At 44.1% G+C, this 21973-nt stretch overlaps 2 protein-coding genes across 3 annotated transcripts; one reads left to right on the top strand and one right to left on the bottom strand.

Moving 5' to 3' along the window:
• The first annotated feature begins 6600 nt into the window (after positions 1–6600).
• Positions 6601–14601, top strand: LOC123427042 (dentin sialophosphoprotein-like). The gene is made up of 6 exons (XM_045110977.1): positions 6601–6766; positions 6850–6917; positions 7488–7731; positions 8182–11415; positions 11803–11863; positions 14161–14601. Exons 1-6 carry the CDS (start codon positions 6616–6618, stop codon positions 14291–14293), a joined length of 3891 nt encoding a protein of 1296 aa, XP_044966912.1. The 5' UTR covers positions 6601–6615; the 3' UTR covers positions 14294–14601.
• Positions 14602–15678: 1077 nt separating this feature from the next.
• LOC123427041 (uncharacterized membrane protein At3g27390-like) lies at positions 15679–20509 on the bottom strand. Of its 2 annotated transcripts, none has more exons than XM_045110975.1 (11): positions 19952–20509; positions 19500–19828; positions 18447–18555; positions 18160–18352; positions 17926–18062; positions 17374–17662; positions 17164–17270; positions 16923–17076; positions 16506–16704; positions 16178–16418; positions 15679–16093 (listed from the first exon to the last, which is right to left on the bottom strand). In XM_045110975.1, the coding sequence occupies exons 2-11, from the start codon at positions 19597–19599 to the stop codon at positions 15844–15846; spliced, it is 1779 nt and encodes a 592-aa protein (XP_044966910.1). In that variant the 5' UTR covers positions 19600–19828; positions 19952–20509; the 3' UTR covers positions 15679–15843. The 2 variants fall into 2 exon arrangements, with proteins under 2 accessions (XP_044966910.1, XP_044966911.1); XM_045110976.1 differs by having other exon boundaries at positions 19500–19806.
• Positions 20510–21973: the final 1464 nt, after the last annotated feature.

The following is a 21973-nucleotide window of genomic DNA, read 5'->3' as shown; positions in this document are numbered from 1 at the left end:
CGAGTTCCCGATCGAAGAGAGATCTTCGAAGGGACAGTCACGGTTACGCACACAGTTGGCAGTTTTATTAGTTTATGTTTAAGTTCTCTAATACCGGATGTTAACAAAACTTTCCAAGTTGCCACATAACCGCGGGCACGGCTTTCTGAAAGATTAAACCCCGCAGGGGTGCTCCAACTAGTCCATCACAAACGAACACAGGCCGCAAAGGCATCCTCTATCACGAATCTCGTGATCTCGTCGGATTCCTTAGAGGAAAACCTCAACTCTGGGTGAAACCAAAGCTTCACTAGGATTCCTATACGCAAGATATACCGCTAAGGTAAGACAAGGATAGCTGGACCTCCCGACGTGTCGACGACCCTGATAAGAGCCGCGTATCTCAGTCTCAGGACACGACGGATGAGCGACGCGTACAGTGGCCTGATAGAAATCTCTCAAGTTGCCTTGAGTTGGCCCCGCACAGTGCTCTAATTTGGACCAACACTCATGAGGAGCACTGGCCCGGGTTGTTGATTAAATTCCTCGAGGTAGCTATTCCCTATGCAGTTTATTATTAGGTGATTAGAAAATAGTACCAAAGTTGGGTCCTGCCAGACAAGTCTTAGCACTACGCGATTTATCAAGAGGGTCCCCATAACAACCCCGAATGTGTTAGGAGCGATCATTATGGAATCAAACACCGGTAACCGGTAACTAAGGCGGCAATAACGGAACAAAGTACCCGGCAAAAGGCTAGGCCTCCCGTCATTTACCAAGTATATAGGTGCATTAAATGAATAACAGAATTTAATATAATGATATCAAGCTCATGTCATCACATGAGTTTAAAACACCTGCAACTAACAATGCTAACATTAGTAGCTGAGCAAGCCTACCTAGCCATACAAGTTTGCTAGGAAAGAGTACGGTATTTGGGCTCATGGCATATGAAGAGGCAATTTAAATTCAGTGGTAGGCAGCGAGCAATATGACATGGAAACGAACTAACATAACAAGTCTAGAGATGGAATCAAGGTCATATCATCTTGCCTGTGATATCCTCAGCTTGGAATGGTTCTGGATCGTCCTGCACGCACTCTCCTGACTCCACGTATTCGTTCTCCGCTCCCGGTGCTATCCAACATAAGAATAACAGCCAATGAACAGCAGCACCACAAGATGCAACAATCACATGATGCATGAGATGAAAGTTGAGCATGCACCACTATTTCTATCACTAGCACAAGCAAAAATAAACTACAGCAAGTTTCTGGACAGAACTGTGCACTAAGCTATTTTGACATGCATGAGAATGACATGAACAGATGCATCTCGTAAAAACGGTGCAAAATCATATAAAGAACATTGCAAACGGAGCTACGGATCAACGGGAATCAACGAAACAAGATATGAAGCTCTACGTGAAAGATTCAACACCACACTCCCAATTGGCACAAATCTGGTATTCCCAGGTAGCCAAGACATGTAATAACCCAACATGAATGAAATGGAGCAAGGTATAACACGACAACATCAATTAAGCACATACTTTGAACAAAAATGGCAAAACTACATAATCTGCCAGATTCTGCATCTTAGCTGTTTGGGAGCAACATGCAACATAGCTACAGGTCTTCAAACATGAAAAATAATATATGTGGCTGTTGCCAACCAAGAACACTACAAGCACCATCAAGAATCACAGCAAAAGGAATTAAACTCTAGAAGATACAAGGCCACAAACTTTCCCAAAACCACCAGATTTCAGGGACTTAGTGAAAATTCCCGCACCTGAGTTTCTGTTTCTGTTCTGAAGCTTTTTGACAGCAATCAAAACACAAGCTAATGGACTCCAAATGATTTGAAAATTGACAGGAAGCTTCAAAAACATACCAGGTTCAAAATACTAGCACTGAACTAAGGCCAGTTCTCAACAGAATGACCAGCACATCCTCATCTATAGGGGAAGAAAATGTTTCCTGAATCCCAGACTTAGTGAAATTTCAGAGTCCAATAATCTGGAATTTTCCAGCCACATGCCCACTTTGTCTAGGCATAGTTTGCACACACATGTCACCAAGAGGTAATTGACACCACTATGGTGTTGAGCACAAACCCCTACTATTAACACACAAAAAACCCATGCCCTTGGGCTCCATCTATACCATGGAATCAAGGACCAAACTCTCAACAAAACTGCAAATGCAACTCCATAAGGCATTCTTCTAAGATGACGATTACATAGGTTGAGTTTCATGTGCACAATGACAAAGTGACATGGGGGTTTGAACCCCATGTTTGTGTCATGCACATCAACAACACCAACACATATACCACACTATCACTAGCATCAAGCACAACAAAATATAACTCCTATGCTACAAGAGAGTTTGCACACCCTCACATATGGGCATGTGATGGTACACACTCTCACATGCACCACAAGGAACACCCTAGAAATCATGTCATCCTCAAGGTGCAACCCCCACAAGAATCTACCCATGCTTAACTAGTAAGCTCCACCTACACATGCTTATCATAGCTAGCCACCTAGTGCATCACATACACACCAAATACATGTGGTGAGGGGGAGGCATCCACACCCCACTAAATCTATACAAGAAATTAAGACTACAAGAACAACTTAGCCCACACTAAAGCTCAAAAGATGTGGCTATACATGCTTAACTAGTGCAAACTTTCACACCTTAAAGCACAACACTTAAGCAACCAAAACAAATAGCACCATCTCCTTTCAAGGGTAACTTCACATCACAAAGGTGCAATCACCATAAGTTCTCAAGGCTAGCAAACATCATCTATCACTCACTAGTGTGCAAAACACACACACAAAGAAATCTGCCCTAACTATACTAGCAGGAAAAGGAACTAGAATGCAACTTTGTCTAAGAGTTAGCTAAACAGAAAAATTAGCAGAACTAAAATGCCACTTTGTCTGAGAGTTAGAAAAACAGGAAAAAAATAGGCAGAAAAGAAAAGACAAAAAAAAGAAACAGGGGCTCCTGGGAATCGAACCTAGAGCCTCTGGTGTCCAGCAACAGCAACAATCCACCACACCACTGTCACCTAGTCGACAGGATAGAGGAAGTAACAGAGTAATCTGTTACTGTGGTCACTGTGCAGTAAAAAAACAAAACAAAAAAGGCCGAGGGGGGGATCGAACCCGCGCCCTCCCATCAGGCACAACCACGCGCTACCACTGCACTACGGATCGACGTCTGAACCTATACACGCTGCAACACAGAAGAGGACACCCCCTACTCGTCTGCTACCAACGACTGGCCGGAACAGGGGAGGTCCTCGCCGGCGCTGCGAGCCAAATTCAACTCCGGCTCGTGGAGGGGAGGAAGCCCACATCCACACGGATCCATCCCCGCAATTATCTATGCCCAAGGGGCTCTACTGCGACGTGGCCACGGCGACCTGCGGCTCCAGCGACAGGAACAACTCGCCGACGAACTCTACTGCTTCGGCGCCCGATCTAAGACAGGGAGGAAGGAGGGGGTGCACTACCTCGCGTACGAGTCGAGGAGCGACCGACCGTATAGGAAGTAGCAGGAAGAAGAACGCGCAGCGGCGGAGCTCGTCGGAGAAGAAGGGCCTTCGGGAGGAAGATGATGCAGAGACGGGGACGTCGATCTAGCGGCGGGAACGAGCCCGTGGAGAGGCCCGCGTGCTCGTGGACCCCTCGACGTGGAGGAGAAGGTACCACGGCGACGACGGTGATCTCCTTCACCCGTCGGCCATGGAGGATCCGGCGGCTTACCTTACCGCGACGAGAGAGAAAGGAGGGAGAAGGGATCTGGTGGAGCGGCGGCGGAAGGGAAACCCTAGCCGAGGCACGGACGCCAAGGGCTTTTATAGGGCGAGAGGGGAACGAGGGACGCGCTGCGGTGGCCAGCGTGCGAGCTCTCTCTCCGGTGAAACAGAGAAGAAAAGAAGAGAGGCTGACCCCTGGGCCCCACTGCCTCGCTGGAAAGGGGAGGAGGACGACGCCCGCGCGCGTGACCTGGGAAGAAATGGGCTGGGCCACGATGGTTTGATTGCCACAGGCGTCAGATAGAGGAGAGGGCTGAGAGGGATTGGAATCTTTTAAAAAAATAAACTCAGCTAGGATTTAAATCCACTAGCAGTTCTGATGGGGTAAAAATCAAAGCAAAAACGCCCCTGGCCATAGGGAATTATGGCCTATTAGAATAAAATAGGAAAACAATATTTGGAGCCATTTGGAATAAATGCAAAACAGTAATTAATTTACTGTTTTGGGTTTATTTGCACCTTTAAAATCAAAGAACAAAACAACAAATTCACACATCATCATAACCACAATAAACTCTAAACACAAGACATTTTAGAATAACTTTTGGGAAGATAGAATTTTGACATGAGATAAAAGGAGGGAAAAGGGTTTGAAATAGCAAAGAGCTTTGAAATTACATAGCACTCACTCCTACACATCACACACCAACATCACATGCATCACACAAGATATTACAATACCACAACATCACACCTAGCAAGATCACATGCAAGCATAACAGGACATAGAATCATGATGTATGGAAAGGATGGTATGGCATGGATGCATGCATGCAAAATAAGAATAGAAGGTGACACATGAAATCATACATGCAAAGAAACTCTCATGACAAAGTCAAGGTGGTCCCACATGGAAGGTTACAAAAAGGGAAAGTCCTACACTTGGATAACCCTAAAAATCCCCTAGAGACATATAAATGTTCTAGAAGTTTATAAAATGTTATGATAAATTCCAGAGGGCGTCGTTTGCCGCTTCTTGATAATGGACCAAAACGGGGCATCCCTACATGGACACCTTGGCCATTAGTGGGAGTGCCCCTCTTGCTTGGGGGCCAAACCACCTTATGGTGCCACTAGGTTGGGGTGCCACCCTAGGAGCAGCCCGCCCTAGATGGGGTGCACCCCTTGGGGGTTGCCTCCTCCTCTAACTTGGCCATCTATCCACTATTATAAATAGGGGGCAAATGACACACTTTTCTGGTGCCTCGTTCCTCGTGGTTGTGCTCTCCCCTATATCTTTGGGGGAATTGTTCCTACGCCACAAGGCTACCCCTCCACCTCTAGTTATATGGCATAGCTTAGTTCTAGACTATGCAACTCTAATGTATGGGATCTTATGCGTGGATACCTGTAGAGGCACTGTGTTTTCGATGCTCGATCTACAGATTGATTTGAGGGACATTTTTTTTGCAAATGGAAGATATAACCTATTTATGGGAAATCTGCATCAACTCGCTTCACCAACTCTCCTCTCCGTTGTGTTACATTGCTAAGCAATCCAATCTAGATACAATCATACCTGCTTCTTCATAGTGATCATGGGATGATTGGTAGACATAGATTTTTGTTCCTACCATGCTTCCTAGTAGTGACCTCACCACTAGTCCTTCCCTTCGTTCAGGATCGCGGGCTCCTCCTCTTGCAGGCTGGAGTATCGTGCATTATCTTCTTTGGCCTTGAAGTTGCCAGCCTCCCCCCTTCTCTAAACTCGAGCTCCTTCTTGTCTATACTCCAGTCGGGTGTTTCTTTTCCCCAACCTCACCACCGTCATCTTTCTTCCCCCTCCTTGAACTCGAGCTCTTCCTCGTCTTTTCTTCCCCTACATGATTGGGATTTTAGGCTTAATACATGCCTAACCATTTTTTGGGATGCCCTTGCTCTTGCCCGCACGACACCATGCAGAACGCTAAAGCATGCTTAGGCACCACTTTAAGCCGTCATTGAACTAAGCGAAGGCACAACGTTCGCTCAGCGCCTAGCACATAAAAAATCGTAGGGAAGTTGTAAACTTAGTTCAGAATATCGTACTGTAATTATATCCTACCCGACTCTCCTTTAAATCTCGGTGTAGGAAAGTTTAGTATTTCATTCAAATCAAGTTAAAACATTAAACCTTACCAAGATAAATCATTCTCCGCGATAGCCCGCATGGGTTTTCGCCCGATTTTTCTATGAATTCTACACTACATGAACAAGACAATGTTTTATCTGGTTATGGTGATGCAAACACATAGAACCAAATCTTATAAACCTCCCTTGATACGTGTTATCTTAGAACTGGACACATTTTTGTGTCGATATCTTTTGTTGCTCTCCAAAACATCAATCAAAGGCAACATACTACTAGTTAGCAAGCAACCCTTCCTCACATATTTATTTTTGTGCAAGTTCCACCTTATATAAGTTTTCTTTTTGCGGGTACCCCTTATATAAGCATGTCATAGTTTGTACATAATACTACAATATCTACCTGTAGTTATTAATATATGTATGATCATTTGGTCTAGAAGAGAATACATCTGTCAAATGTAAATTCGGAGTTAAGCGAGGGAAAACTCTTTGTGGTGTAATAAAAGAGGACCTTCTTGTGAAAAAGGACAAACGCTTTGTACCGTAGAGCCAAATTTGCCTCTTTATTTGGCCATGCGCGCCCTTCCTAAAAAAATCTCCGGTAATTTCGAAATGGTTGGCCTATAACCTAAAACGCACCCCCAAAATACGCCGCCGCTTCTCGCCTCTCTCTCTCAAACCCCTCTCCTCCCCTCTCTTGCTGGCGGCGGCCGCACCCCAGCAATGGCCGGCTCGCGGTCGTCGCCTTCACCGCCGCCGCCGCAGGCGCGCTCCGCCGACGGAGGCGACCACCTGGCCCTGTTCCTCGACACCGACCTCGGCACGAACCTCGCCCTGAACGTCGCCGCGGACTCCACCATCCGCCGCCTCAAGTGTACGCCCCTCGTCGCCTCCCCTCTTCCTATCAAACCCAGGCTGAGAGAACCTAATCTGATTCGCTTGTTTGCCTCCCCGTAGCGCAAGTGGCCGTGGAGCACGCCGCCGCCTTCCCCGACCTAGGCCCCGTCGCCGTCAAGTCGTTTCAGGTTATAGTTTACGGCTTCGATCGTTTTCATGTTTTTACATGATTTATTTATTGTCTGGATGTAGAGTAGTAAGCTCCTCATGGTCGCTTAGATTTCGTGTATTTTGACATGTAGTTTGTCTCGTGTATGGACGTTTCGGTGTAGGTTTTCCAGTGCTTTGTTAGGTGATCAGATGCTTTAGTATGGGTACGTTTTACTTCATTAACGTCTGATCAGCTGGGTGCACAGTGCTTCCAAATCCCCAAACCTCAATGAACCCTACCTCCTAATCAGTGTGTATGGTTCTTCAAACGCTTAATGGAGATTGAGCTTACTAACGATTCTGGTTTATTTGATTAAAAAAATGCTATATATGGCTATGAAAATTTACAAAGTTCATTGAATATATACATGAATTGTGATTCTTGAAAGATGTATATCTTGATTCTGATTGTCAGGGCACTCATTTCCCCCCTCATAGCCCTGGACTGAATGATATGTTCTCTCGAAACTCCATACAGTTAGCATGTGCAATCTGGAGACCCTTGAAAGGGTAGTGCAAGTTTCTAAACGTGTTAGTATTTCCGCCAGGTGCTAAGGAAGGGGGCAATGTACCACCTCTCTGATTCGATGGCAGTGAAGAGTGCATTTTCCAAAGTCAAAGCTGGGTGCTTTCTGCATGTCAGGATGGTTGCACTTGCGACGGCCTCACACTACTGTAGAGACGAGGATAGAGGGAGACAAAGTGGAGGTTGTCTTGGAGTTGATATGGACAAACGTCTTATGGAGTTGCCTGCAACAATATCAGGCGGTGTAAATCCTCAAATGCTGGAAGGTATTGAGTTAGCATCCACTGTGGCCTTTGAACTGTATTAATTGTTGAGTCAAGTTAGCATTGCTACTGTTTTGTATTTTGCTACTTTGCTTATCGTTGGTTAATGTGTTATTCTGGATATGAGGTTAGCTATTCAGTTGAATTGATCATTCAAGTTTTTGTGTTTGTGAAGCTAACCTTTGTATCAAATCTCTTGTGTATGTTCAATCTACAGCTCCTTCTCACTTAGTGGAGGCTGTGGATTTCTTTGACATGCTTGAGTCAATATGTTCTTTCTCATGTCATTTGATTAACCTCTTTTCAGTATGCATGTAAGTTGTTAAAAGTTATGCTGTCTGTAGTTGTATCGTCTGTTGAGGCATGAGGTTGAACCTGCTAATGATGTTGATTTCCCTTCACATTGTTTATGTTGAGTTATTTTAAAATCTAACAGTTTATCTGCTTTTGTAGGTAGTGAGCAGGCTGCAGCATTGCTTAATGTTCATGCACATGATGCAGTGCCAAATGATGTGCAGTTGTCATCCTCGTCACATCTGAATATGGAAACAAAGGATGCATCAGTAAGCCTGGCGACTGATGTACAAACAAGTCCTGTGGCAAATGTCAGTAGATTTTCAAATCAAAGCAATGTGGCCCTGATTGGAGAGGAGTTACTCGCAAGAAAGGAAAACCTTTTGCATAGTGTCGAAGACCATTATCTTGGTGTTGTTTCTGGTGACAAGCAAGTGGGGGATGGTGCAGATAATGTCGAAATGACTAGCAGAGACAAAGCAATGGTCAGACCATCTGACATGCTTCTTCCATCATCACAACTCAATAGTGGAAGCCAGTTGGGTACTGATGCTAAGGCAACTACTGATCTTGTTGCTGACAAAAGTAACATCGATCTTGTACATGAAGGATATGGAAATCCGACCTTTGAAGAGACCAGTAATTCTGCCTGCAAAGTTGTAGCTGGTGAAGAGAAAATTGCAGAAGGAATCAATGATGGATATCATGATGAAAGAGCAGTTGAGGTAAGCAACATGGAGAAAGGAAGTAAAAATGATAATGTCTTGGATATGGCAGATACAGCCGGTAATATTTCTCATGAGAAGAATTGCCAGGAATCAAATAAGGTTAGTTCTGTTGGCCTATCTTCCATGGATACTGCTGAAGCAAAAGTCCAGTGTGGGGATAGCGAGAAAGCAGCCAAATCAGATATAATGTCTACTCAGGGGGAGATCTTAAATGATCCTTATAAGCGGCAGATTGCAAGTAATGTGCAGGGAGGGGATTGTAATGTCATAGAAAATTCAGATGGTGACGGAAAACTGAAGAAGAAGAAAAGGCGCCGCTCGGTATCTTCAAAGGGTGGTCCTACTCAAGGTGTGTCAAAACCATCTGGATCCATTACCAATGCTCAGGGGGAGACTGTAAGTGAATCAAGCAAGGTGAATCAAGGGGTTTCTATTGTCACAGAAAATCCAAATGGTGATGGGAAGCGTGAAAAGAAGAGAAAACTCCGCTTAGAGTCTTCAAAGGATGATTCTACTCAAAATTTGGCAAAATCATCTGGACTCGCTACAGGTGGAAGCTCAACACAAAATACAAGTGCTGATCCCCTAAATGCAGAGCAAACAACACAAGGGACTACAGGAGAAGCAACGGGTAGTGACTGCAGGGAGCTTGGTGGAACCGCGGATGTAGCAGCAACCAATGTGATTAATGAGGTATTGGCAGATATAGAATGCACAGACAACTTAAGTGGAGATCCAGTAAAGGAACATACTGAAGGTGTTGTTAGTGTGGCCTTACCTCTGAAATATTTAGCAGATAATCACTCTGATGATCTTAATGATGTTTTGACTGAGAATACAATAGTGCCAGCTGATGGCAGAACGAAATCCACTAAGCGTCAGCGGAAGAAGACTTCGTTAAAGCATGTTCCTACCGATAGCGGTAAAGCTATTCCGTCTTTGGGTGAGCAAGTCAGGCAGGTTCCCACAGAGGACTTGGCAGGAGGAAATGACACCAAAGAAGAATTACTTCTGGAAGGTTCTTCAATTGATGCTCCTGCAAGTACTGCTCAAGTATTACGGCAAAAAAGCAAAAGGTCTTTGAAGACTCAGACTCCTAAAATACAGGAAATAAATCATCCCACGCATGTACAAGATAACCAGTTCATAAAGGATGACCAGGAAAAATATGTAACTGACATTGGTGGGACTCAGAATGACAAAAATACAGTAGGAGCTCCAACAGAATCACTACTTGTTCATAAAGATGGCACAACTGTCACGTTTGACAAGCCTAATACTCGAAAGGGAAGGAAGAGATCTTCCAAGACTGAACTTCAGAGTCAGGATACTGCTTTGGAACAAGGTTCTGTTGCAGATTTGATCAACTCCAGGGCACAGGAGGGAGCAGCTATTCATAAAGGTTCTGCTGGTGCTGTTGAACCAAATGATTCTGCAGTGATTCGTTCTGAAAATGGCAAAATCAATTTCTTTGACCATTTTAGCCCCAGTGGGATGAACGTCCCATCTATTTCTGCAGAAAACAATGATGAAACTACTATAAGGGAAGTTAAGGGCAGAAGGAAAATCAAAAGAAAACCAGATATGCAATCTCAACGTGCTGGTATTGTTGAACCAAATGATCTGCCAGAATCCCATCTTCATACAGATAAAACTAGTGTAGCTGATCATTTTGGTTCTGGCAGTGTGGGTGTGCCATCTGTTTCAGCAGAAAACACCAACAGAGAAGATGGTAATGTGGAGAAGGCCAAGGAGAAAAAAGAGAGGAAAAGAAAGCAGGATTTGCTCAAACCCCAGTCCGAAAACCCTATTGGTGATAATGAAGGCACTGATAATTGTGCACAAAATTTGCTGCATTCTGTAGTGCAGAAGGGAAGAATAGAACAGGGCAATGCAAAAGAGAGCAGTGATAAAATCACTGAGAATAATAGTATGCTGCAACAGGAGACAGAAGAAGAAAACATTAACAGAGAAGATGGTAATGTGAGGAAAACCAGGGAGAGAAAGAAGAGCAAAAGAAAACAGGATTTGGTCAAACCCGAGTCTCAAAATACTGATGGTGGTAATCAAGATGCTGATAATTCCGCACCGCAGAAAGGAAGAACGGATCAGGGCAATGCAAAAGAGAAGAAGGATAAAGCTGTTCAGAATAATAGTATGCTGCAACAGGAAAAAGAAGATGCCACACGTGATAGCACTCTTGAAAAGAAGCCCCGCCAAAGCAAGGTTGGTGCTGACAATCAGACTGATTTGCCCATTGAGAAGGACCATGTGCGCATGGACAAAGAGCAAATGAACTCTCCTTCTCAGACAAAGCATCATGGTAAGAATAGAAAACATGACGGAGCTATTGATGGGAGGGCAAATGCAAATCCTAAGGTTGTAAGCAATGTTGTTCAGAGCAGTCCCATGAGCCCACAAGCATCAAATGAAAGCACTTATGGCACACCATCCGTTAACCGATTTAGAGTAGCAGTTCGAAAAGTTCCAAGAAAAAAATATGAACAGCTCAATGACAAATCCAAGAAGGACACTAGTAAGAGAGGCGTTGGCACAATTTTCAGTGGCACCATAAGTGAAGACTCTGATGAACTATTGAACACCATGGGTGAAAAGGCTGGCATGGAAAATTCATCAGATGATTCATCAACATCTGCTGACTCAGGTAGGAACATGTAATATTATCACATTGGAATAGGTACCAGCTGGCCAACTTTATGCTGGATTGCATTTGCTCTTAGTAATGCATTTATTTAACTGCTTCTTATCTTTTGTGTGTTCCTTTGCCAGACAAAGTACCAAGCAGTGGAAAAAATTCCAGGATTCTTGCTTCGCTTTGATAAATTCCTGTTTTTCAGTATTTAGTGTACCATCTCCAGAATGGCATACAATATAGTGCTACTGATTTTAGTATTCTGTTGGTAGACATTCACAATCCATGGTTTGTCCTGTGTTTGTCATTCAGTGTGGCTGATCACGAACCGTTTTCCGACTTTGCATCCGATATGCTGGTCCACCTGTGGAAATTGGCTAACTGATGTGCATTCAACAGGCATTTCATCCACGGCAGGGGAGGGAAGCGACGTACCTGATGACGAAGGCATTGCATCCTTGTAAGTTCTCGAATCTCTATATAGAAGAACTAGTTTAGCACACTGCAAATGTGAACTGAGAGACACATTAATAAGTTACTATACTAAAGCGGCAAGCTTTTGTTTTTTCTTCCTTTTTGACTTTTTTTTCATACGTTTACTGTTCAACTATTTACTACTAAAGCGGCAAGCACATTAGTTACTATACTAAAGTTGATGAATGTAACAGCGATTTTTTTTTTCATACGGTTACTGTTCAACTATTTTCTACTAAAGCGGCAAGCACATTAGTTACTATACTAAATTTGACAGAATGTAACAGCGATAAATGAACAGTAACTTCTAAGTACATGTAGTAAAGCGGAAAGGATTCTCTTTTTCTCTTATTTTTTACTTTTTTAAGGATTACTGCCCGGTTTGACAATAGTGACACATGCGAACAGTACTCCAAAGAATCTTAATTTTTTCCCTTATTTTTTTATTTTCCATTTTTTTTTAGTTTTCATCAAAGAAAAAATGCATGTTTACCAAAAAAAACTGGGGCACTGTATAAACATAATCCCCCCCTCCTCCACCCTCGCGTCCTTATATAGATATTTAGGATTTAGAATTTCATATACATCATTATTCAACACAGGCATACCCATGCACAACCGCCTCAATCGTCTCCTGATCCTTTCCGATGAAAGTGTTGCCATGGCACAAAAACAGTAGGCCAGAACTTTATATTCACATAAATAGTAATCCGTGGGGAAATAAGTTCTTGACCGACTACTCACATTTTTACCACACAATAACTGTTAAAAATGGACTAACAAATAACCGAACAAAAATCAAAACATTATCCAAATGAACTCATGATTACTAGCCAAAACAATAGCCCAAATAAACCAAAACAACAACCCCAACTAATCGGGAGCAGTAAAGCTAGTAAAACGGGACGTTACTATACTAAAACGGCAAGTTTTTGTTTTTTCTTCTTTTTTGACTTTTTTTCATACGTTTACTGTTCAACTATTTTGTACTAAAGCGGCGCACACACAAGTTACTATACTGAAGTTGGCAGAATGTAACAGCTACAAATGAACATTAACTTCTAAGTACATGTAGTAAAGCGGAAAGGATTCTCTTTTTCTCTTATTTTTTACTTTTTAAAAGATTACTGTCCGGTTTGACAATAGTGACACATGTGAATAGTACTCTCAGTTTAACAGTGCTCCAAAGAATCTTAATTTTTTTCCTTATTTTTTTATTTCCAACATTTTTTAGTCTTCATCGAAGAAAAAATATACAATTTTTTTTTAAAAAAAAACTGGGACACTGTATAAACATAATTTCTCCCCCCACCCCTCCTCCACCCTCGCATCCTTATATAGATATTTAGGATTTGGAATTTCATATACATCCTTTTTCAACGCCGGCATACCCATGCACAACCGCCTCAATCGTCTCCTGATTCTTTCCAATGAAAGGGTTGCCAGGGCACAAAAACAATAAGGGCACAACTTTATATTCGCATAAATAGCAATTCATGGGAAAATAAGTTCTTGACCGATTACTGCACATTTTTACAACACAACTGTTAAAAATGCACTAACAAATAACCGAACAAAAGTCAAAACATTATCCAAATGAACTCATAACTACTAGCCGAAACAATAGCCCAAATAAACAAAAACAGAACAACACTTAAATAAACTGAAAAATTTAACCCACACAAACTATAAAACTGAAACAGCAATCAAATTTTAAAACCAGAACAATACACCCAAATAAACCGGAACAACCAAAAAAAGCAAAACATCACAATGCATTCACGTGAACAGTAATTCATAAGAAATGTAAAAAATGCAGAAAGAAACGGGACTCCTCCTCCCTTGACCTGGAACAGTAAAGCCAGTGAAAACGAAACAATACCGGAATAAACGAGAAACATTAACCCACCCAAATCATAAAGCGAAACAATACCTGAATTGTAACCCAGATCAATTCACGCAAATAAACCTAAGAAACAAAAACAATAAACCAGGACTATGCACTCCCATGAACAGTAATCGAAAAGAAACAACAACAAATAAAAATGTATATTATTTTCTTGCTTATTTTGATAAAATACATACCAAATTGGTCACAGTATACAGTATTATGGTAGCTATGTTGTAGCCGTCTTGTATTCCCACTGGGCATAGATGCATGCACGGTAACATTTTGGATAAAACTGCTTGACTGGACGAACATAGCCCGCCTTTTGCTTTTTACTGGTCTTCACACGTTGAAACTTGCTGAGATCTGAGTTGCTTTGAACCCCATTTGTTCAGGTCGCAGAGGAGTGACATCAACTCGGTCCTCCGAGGCTCCAGAAGCTACAAGAAGGCGAGGCTGAAACCAACCGAGCTGCTGGAGGACACGGAGGTGCCTGATAGCCAGCCTCCAGACAGTCTTTGGGGCTGAATGAATGGACCGACCTGATGCTTAAATGAACGCGAGTTTCACGCAATCCCCAAAATTTCGTGCATTTGTGAGCGTAGCTGCTGAACATGTCTGGCTATCATGCTAGAAGTAAACTTCATACCTCCAGCTGTATTGAGTTTGTGGTCGTGACAGTCCTAAAAATTCATCTATTTTGTCCTTTTTACCGTGGCTATTTGGTCTTTTAGTTTCCTGTGGATGAGTCGGTGAAGTTTGTGGAGCAAATTAGCCGGTAACCAGTTATCACATCCTTGAGGATTTTTAATGCCAATTTCTCAGGTACCTGAAAATTTTCACGTCAGTCACCTTCCTTCTTTCTCGCCGGAGAAGAAATCCCCACTGTCTATCTTAAGGGGAAGCCATGACCTATCATGGGGTGAAGCCATGGTCACATTATCTATCTTAGGGGATGAGGTTGCAGGGGATCGTTGGGGTTGTTTTTTGGTGGCGGCCAGCGTGTCGGTGGGGCAGGTAGAGGAGAGGGCGGGGCGACGAGATGGCGCCAACCGGCGGAGGCAGGCGGTTAGGTCTGGTTTGACTGTGGCTGCGCGAGGATGAAGGTAGAAGGAAGATCTACGATCTAAGGGCCGTGGACGGAAGTGACTGATGCAATTTTATTTTAGGCACCTGACTAATAGACGGTCCCATTTTCTCTTCGTGATATTTTAGGCACCAGACTAGTAGTCAGTCCCAATTTCTCCTCGTGATATCAGAGAGACAAGTTTGAACACTAAGCGCTAAGAGCAATTGGGTCCCACGCGAAATCTTTGAAAACTTGGCGGTCCAAACTATGTCTCCTTCGGTGGGGGTGTGAATGTCGCGTGCGCCGCTCTGGCTCGCTGTCAAGGCCAAATCCGGCTATTTAAGCTAGCCGGCGTCTCCCAACCCTAGCCAAATCCAGCTCCCTCTCCGCGCCACCAGCCCGAACTCATTCACCTCCTCTCTCCCGTTCCGTCATTTGTCCCATATCGTTCAGTTTTGCCATGGTCCGACAGAAGAAGACTACCTATGACATGCTCACGCCAGAGCGTCGCGTCCACATCGTGGAGCAGATCCTTGCGAGGTGCGCGGCCCACATCGATGCCGGCCTAAGGCGAAGCAGTCGGAGCTACGACTACCGCCCAACGCCCATGTATCCGGAGCGGGCACGAAGATAGTGCACATCTCTGACGACGAGGATCAGGGTAGTCTTGTATACGTAATAGGTTGTATATGGATGCTTTTGTATGGATTTAATGGTTGTAAAAAAGAAAATTTAGGGTTTAACTGATCAGTGTCCACAGACATGTTTGAGGAACCGAATTACCCATCGCAGCTGTGGATGCTCTAACATGCTAGCGAGATTGTCTAAAAAAACACACTAGCAAGATCTCGCAAGATTTTCTCATAGATGTTTGCACAACAAAACTTACAACAACTCAAGCTACACCTAAGAACGTTCATACTAGCTCATAGCTGCTTCTCTTTTACACATTTTTTACAGAGTTGGTCTCTCGCTAGCTTGTCAGCTACACAATACATCATCAAAGTGATCACGGAGTGCGAGCCTTCCTTGTTACTTGCGCTTCTGGATCCTCATCCATGATGTTTGCCGTCTTCCCAATAGATTTCTGGCTGAGCATCCGGGCAATGCCGCCTCTCAACCTTAGCGCTTGGGACCCATTGACAGGCACGCTGCCGCCCATCGTCCTCTCCAGCTCCGACAAGAGGGACTTTACAAGAACGTCAAAACGGCGCTTGGATGTAGGATATCTTGATATAGACTTTGTGATTCCTTGCAATCTTGATGATACATAGCAGGAGCAAGTGGTTTAGCAAATAGCGGTGATGGTGTTGATCAAAATGGAAGAGTGAGCAGCTCGGTACCTTCGAGCAAATGCGTCGATTTCTGCCTTTTTCCGTTCATTCAGTGATGGCACATGAGGAAGAGTGCCCTTGAGGTTACTCGGCTCACCAACCATCAGGATTCGCATTTTGAGGTATTCTTCCTCTTCTTCTGTGAAATTCTCGGCTTTAATTTGTTCTTTGATGATCATAAGAGGGTCGAAGAACCAGTCGAAGAGAGTACTTTTAGGCCTATTATCAGATGTAATCTCAGCGCCATCACCTGAATAGATTCCAAAAGCAGGTCAGCTTAAGGTCATCATAAACACCCTTCTGGTGGTGGTGGAAGAAAGCTTTTATGTGAACTTACTTAAGATAAGACCATTAGAATTAGATTTTGCAGACCGAAGGAGTGCATTAAGGATTACATATGCTGGTAAACCAACGTTAAGAACCCCACTGCCAACTTTGCCTGACTTTGTTTCTTGGATGTCTTTCATTGTTATCACTCCTTCATTCACCAAAACCTCTCCCTGGAGCTTGCATTCAGCAAATAAGTGGTCCAACATCTGCATAACAGCTTGATCGGTTATATTGGCCAGATTCCGTAACTTCAAATATTATCAAGGAATAGAAAGCAGCGATATAATGACATCACAAAATAGAATAAAAATAGAATAACCTATTCTCAACATGCTTTATTCCTACTCGACTGTACATAAAGTGAAGCTTGTCACAAGACACAGAAGCATTGCAATCTGCCGATGTAATAGCCAGAAAAGATAACCTTGAATGGATTGAACTCATCCATGCTGTTCTTAAATGATGTGACACGTGCTAGAGGTTTCTTTCCTTCTTGGTTCTCCTTGTCGAATGAGGCTGGCTTAGATAGGTGACCACCATGTGAAGAATCTTCATCTTGCTGTTTCCGATATTTCAACCTAGAGAGTTCAAACGTCATTACCAGAAGCCTTTAAGTTATTTATAGGATCTGATCCAAAGGCACGCAATATGGTTTATGGTTATACTTTGGAAAGCAAGACCCCGGTGCCATGTCGAGTACATCATTCGTGTACTCATCAAAGATGGACACAGATGAGACAACATATGAGAGTCCCATGACTACGGAGGATTCCTGATAAATCAACACGAGAAAGCTTCATGAATTTAACAATAGAACAGATCTATCACAATATTTGTCACTTGATGATAATTTGTGGAAGTACAAGTTGCCATACCTGGTAGGCTACAACTGCACCATACATGCCTAAAGGAATACTGGAGAGGATGGATGCAAGAACAGCTCCTAGAACCGCAAATGGCCAGAGAAGAATAGCAAGACCTGCGAATGGCACACACGCCGTCTCCAGAAAAGGTCCTTCTCTCCCAATCAAATCCTGAATCAGTCGTTTCCACCCTTTGAAAAGCATCACAGGGCACTTGTAGATGGCAATTAGTGTGAACATTATCACATCCAGTATGAGTCCGCAAGCAGCAGATAATAACGCCCCGGGAATGTCAAGCAATCTGCGGATTGATATTTGTACTCAACATTTATTATTTCATAATTCTTCAAGGAAGAATAAAAAGAGATGTGCTGCCTAAATACAGAGGATTGCATCCAGGGCTCATTTCTCTCGGCTATGAAGTCAAGCATAAAAGGTGCTAGTTTGCATATGTGATGAAGGTTATACAAGTTAAAAGGACCAAAGTGGAAAGATAACCCAGAAATTTTTTGTGATCTTGAGGCACAAAAGTAAAGAGCTACTAGACACAAACAGGAAGCAAACCTTATCTCATATGGCTTTCCATGAGGCGGTGTCTGAAAACGAAGGTCATCCATAATTGAAAAATAGGAGTGGAAAAGCATGTCTTTCAAATCCCTGACCACTGTACAACTTCCAGTGATGGTACTCCATGTTCCATCCTGCAGATTTGAGATGGTACACATGTAAAATATGTTCTAACAAAGCAGGAAGGGCATAGATACAAAGGAAAGCATGTTCGACGAAAAGAAAATGTACCACAAAGCAATGAACAAATGTATTTTCTTTGCCTTCTCCAACTGCATCGAATGTGGCCATTATTGGTGCTAGAAAGCCATATAATAATCCAGCCAAAACGCTTCCCGGGATGCCAATTATCAACCATAAGATCAAGATCACAGTGGCAGCAACAAGAAGTAGAAGCTTTACTACAGGTCCAACCATTCTGGTTCTGCCTTCGAGAAAAAGAGGACACATAATATGAGTATTTAGACGCGTATTAATGTGCTTGCTAAGGGTGAATCTGCAGAAGATACACACTGTACCTGATGATGCAGTAGTATGTCCAAATCAGATGCATAGGCCATAGCCCAAGAATTAGAGCAGATATTCCGATTGCCATAATAAGGCATGCCCAAGGGCATAGCAGAACCCCTGTTAGATGGAATTATATGAAGTGAGGGGACACGATACATAGTTTGAATATGTAGAAGAATCAAACAAAGATGAACTAACAACACAAATAGAAGTATTTAAGCACACAACAGCGTTGCACTTTCAGATTTTACATGCATTGTTCCCCATGAAACTCTGTCATTCATTTGCAGATCCATGGCTGAATTTGCATTCACACATCAACAGACAACAGGTGACATAATTCAACCGAAAGCTTTCAAACGGCACAATAAATCCACAAGGTCACATATGTACCGAACAAACTTCATGGTTTCATACTTTCGTTTATAAAAAATCTAAAAAAACTCCACAAAACCAATACATATTAAATACTTCTATAGATGAGACAAGGAGAACATTTTCTGACAAGCTCCAATTGATGCTAGTTTTGACTTCTGACTTCTGATCATATTCTTTGTGTGTGAGAAACCAGAAGTTTTTTCAGGTTGAAGCCCGTGTAGGCGTGTAGCCTTATGGGTGAAAGTGCATATTATCTGTCCACAAAGGGTTATTTGATAATTAAAACATAGACGCTGTCATCCAATAATGAATATTTGATATTTATTGTATTAACAGAAAGATTTTTCAGTATGATGAACAGTTGAACACACACTAAGCTGAAATGACACCACACCAGCCCATCAGTTAAACCAGCAACTACTTTTGAAAGCTAATAACTCTAGCCAGGACAAAGCAATCTGGTCATATATCATAACGAAAGCTGGAAGAAATAGTGAGTAGTAATAGCTATAATTGGGCCTACTTAAGTGCTCCAAGAAAGGAGAAGTATCAGGCTATCAGGCATGTACACAAGCAGCAGAGAAATCAAGAGACTATCATACAAGGCAAGGAAATGCACAGCCACATCAGATCGGGCTTGCATACCAAAAGAAGCAATAGAGTAGAGTTAACCAGGATGTCACCTTTAATGAGCCCAAGGATGAAGAGGCCGCAGAAGTAGGGCAGGAACTTGATGAAGGTCCAGAGAGAAGCCAAGAGCCTGCTACTGCTAGGCGGCTCCATGGGCAACTTCTTCTCCAGCCTCCTTCCGACCAACCAAGGAGGAGCAGGAGACCACCAGGAAATTGGGAGCACCAAGGAGCTTCAGGGGAACCAAAATCCTCCTGACCAGGAATCCTTGGGCGCCCAAACTTGGCAGTACTTTGGACAGTCGGGAAGCAACGAGCGAAACCCCAGACACAAGCAAGGGGAGAATACCTTCCTGCCTTCCTGGGAGAAGGAGGAAACCGCACTGTTTTGAACAACCGGAGACGAATTTCTCATTCAAACGGGACAAGAACAACGACATCTGAGCAGGAAAGGAAAGGGAGTAAAAATAAATCAAGATTCAAGAAGCAGGCGAGCCCTGACGAACCTGGGTGAAGAAGATTCGGACCACCCCAAGACGACGCGGGGAGGGACAACTAGGAAGGGCTAGGGTGCCAGCGCCAGCAAGACGACAGGAGGGGTGGGCCCTCCCTCCGGTGGCAGACAAGCCCGCGCCGTTGGAAGGCTTGGTTGGAGTTGCCGACGCAAAAGCGCAGGGAGATGGGATAGATGGCCGGGGCCGGGGTGGTTGTTAGTTGTTACACAAGAAAATGGGCAGCGAAAGGAACCGCCACGGCGGCCATTGGTGGTGGGGCAATGGATGGGTGGGACTGGCTCGGCTGGATTCAGAAACGGCGCCGGGGGGCGAAGGATCCGATGCTCGGCGGGCTCCGGGGAGGCTGGGAGGAGGAGAAAGGAAGGACTGTGGTGCGGGCGCAGATTCTTGCTTCCTTTTGGGTGGGGTGGGGGTGCGGGTGCGGGTGCGGGTGCAGGAGGATGACGAAGGGATGGAGATTGCGTTGTGGAAGTGGAAGCCTCGTGCTTTGTTGTTTCTCTCGTTCAGTGGGAGCTTTTTCGGCTGCGGTTGCCGCGGCGGGGGAGGGGGTTTGCGGTGCGCGGCGGAGGCGGAGGGGGAGGGGGAAGGGGAAAGGGGAGGCAACGGCTCTGGACGCGCGGGGCGTGGGATCGACGGACGGAGGTGTAACGCCACGGATCAGCAAGGTACTAATGACAGGTGGACTTTCTTGCTTTTTTCTGTCCAGCGAAGGCGACGTGTGGACTGGGGTCGTATCCCCGGTCCCGGCGCGCAGATGGCGTAGATCTGGGGAAATTATGAGTGGGTTCAGTTTCTCAACCGTGTTTTGATTATACCCCTCACTTTCTAAATATAAATCACTTTAAAATATGGATTCATTCATTTTACTTTGTTTGGAATTAGTATCCTAAGAGCAACTCCAACTGGATGATCCATTTGACTCGCAGAGACACAAATCTCAGCCCAACACGTCGATCCAAAAGGATGCACGTTGGTTTTTTATTTGTCCGTAACCTATTTCAGGCTCAAATTTGGACCGGGTTTGCATCGACGCGGTCACGAGACGGATGGACACGACGCATGCTGTTGGAAATATACCACACGGTATGACCCGACGAGGGCATGACTTGGATGTCAAGTATTTGGCGGAAGGCCGGCTCGTGGACAAGTACTTGGCGGACCAGCTCACGGAAGGAGTCGTAAGGAACTTCCCTTACTTGAAAGACAAGACAAGTAGAAGTAGACTAGATCACGGGTTGTACTACGACCCGGATTCTATTGTAACCTCATGGTCTCGACCTATATATAAAGGGGATACCCTGAGGTGGAAAGATCAAGTAAGAAATCCTCGAGAGCCAGGTTAGTAATTTCACACCTTTGTAATCGAGATCATCACAATCAATAACACACCAAGCAGGACTTATGCCTTTTTCTCCATTGAAGGGGTCGAACCTAGATAAAACCTTGTCTTTCGTTTTCGATCAACCCCATCCAATCAACGACCTAGTTGTGATAACTCCCAGACTTAGTCCTATCGCTGGGACATGTGTTGTGATAAAACCACGACAGTTGGCGTCCCATGGGGCCAACGTACGGTGATGTTGAGTTCTTAGAGATAAAAGTGACCGCGAAGAATCAGGAGGAATGACACATGTAGTTAACCAAGCTTCGCGGGCAGATGGCAAAAGTTCACGAGGAAATCGACGCGGAGAATACTCACATGGCAGAGTTACAAGCTCACATCCATAGTGAAGTTGAAATCTTGAAGGAGGAAGCTTGGTCTTCGTAGGGACGCTTCAGAGGCTGTTCATTGGAGGAGGCACGCAAGTGCACCCCCTAATCTTGATTCGGCACGCTTATTCACTACTCGTGAGCAAACGCCAGGGACTGGGCAGCCGCGTTTGTATCACCCTTGACAACCGGCTCAACCGACCCAACCACTGTCGGCTCAGTCGCCACCTCATCGTTCTAGACACGAGCGGGTCACTTCTCCAATCCTATGGACAATATGCTGGCGGCGAATCATAACCTTGA

The sequence above is a fragment of the Hordeum vulgare genome, chromosome 2H (assembly GCF_904849725.1).
Source record: "Hordeum vulgare subsp. vulgare chromosome 2H, MorexV3_pseudomolecules_assembly, whole genome shotgun sequence".
NCBI lineage: Eukaryota > Viridiplantae > Streptophyta > Magnoliopsida > Poales > Poaceae > Hordeum > Hordeum vulgare.
This window is presented reverse-complemented; position numbering and strand designations above follow the sequence as displayed.

Bases quoted from the DNA above. Each gene is read 5' to 3' on its own strand.
- LOC123427042 (XM_045110977.1), top strand. From the start codon at position 6,616: ATGGCCGGCTCGCGGTCGTCGCCTTCACCGCCGCCGCCGCAGGCGCGC. The intron at 7,732-8,181 runs GTATTGAGTTAG...CTGCTTTTGTAG, and splicing joins AAATCCTCAAATGCTGGAAG to GTAGTGAGCAGGCTGCAGCA. The intron at 11,864-14,160 runs GTAAGTTCTCGA...CCATTTGTTCAG, and splicing joins GACGAAGGCATTGCATCCTT to GTCGCAGAGGAGTGACATCA.
- LOC123427041 (XM_045110975.1), bottom strand. From the start codon at position 19,599: ATGGAGCCGCCTAGCAGTAGCAGGCTCTTGGCTTCTCTCTGGACCTTC. The intron at 17,663-17,925 runs GTTTGCTTCCTG...ATCAATCCGCAG, and splicing joins GGAAAGCCATATGAGATAAG to ATTGCTTGACATTCCCGGGG. The intron at 17,271-17,373 runs GTATGGCAACTT...TTGATTTATCAG, and splicing joins GTGCAGTTGTAGCCTACCAG to GAATCCTCCGTAGTCATGGG.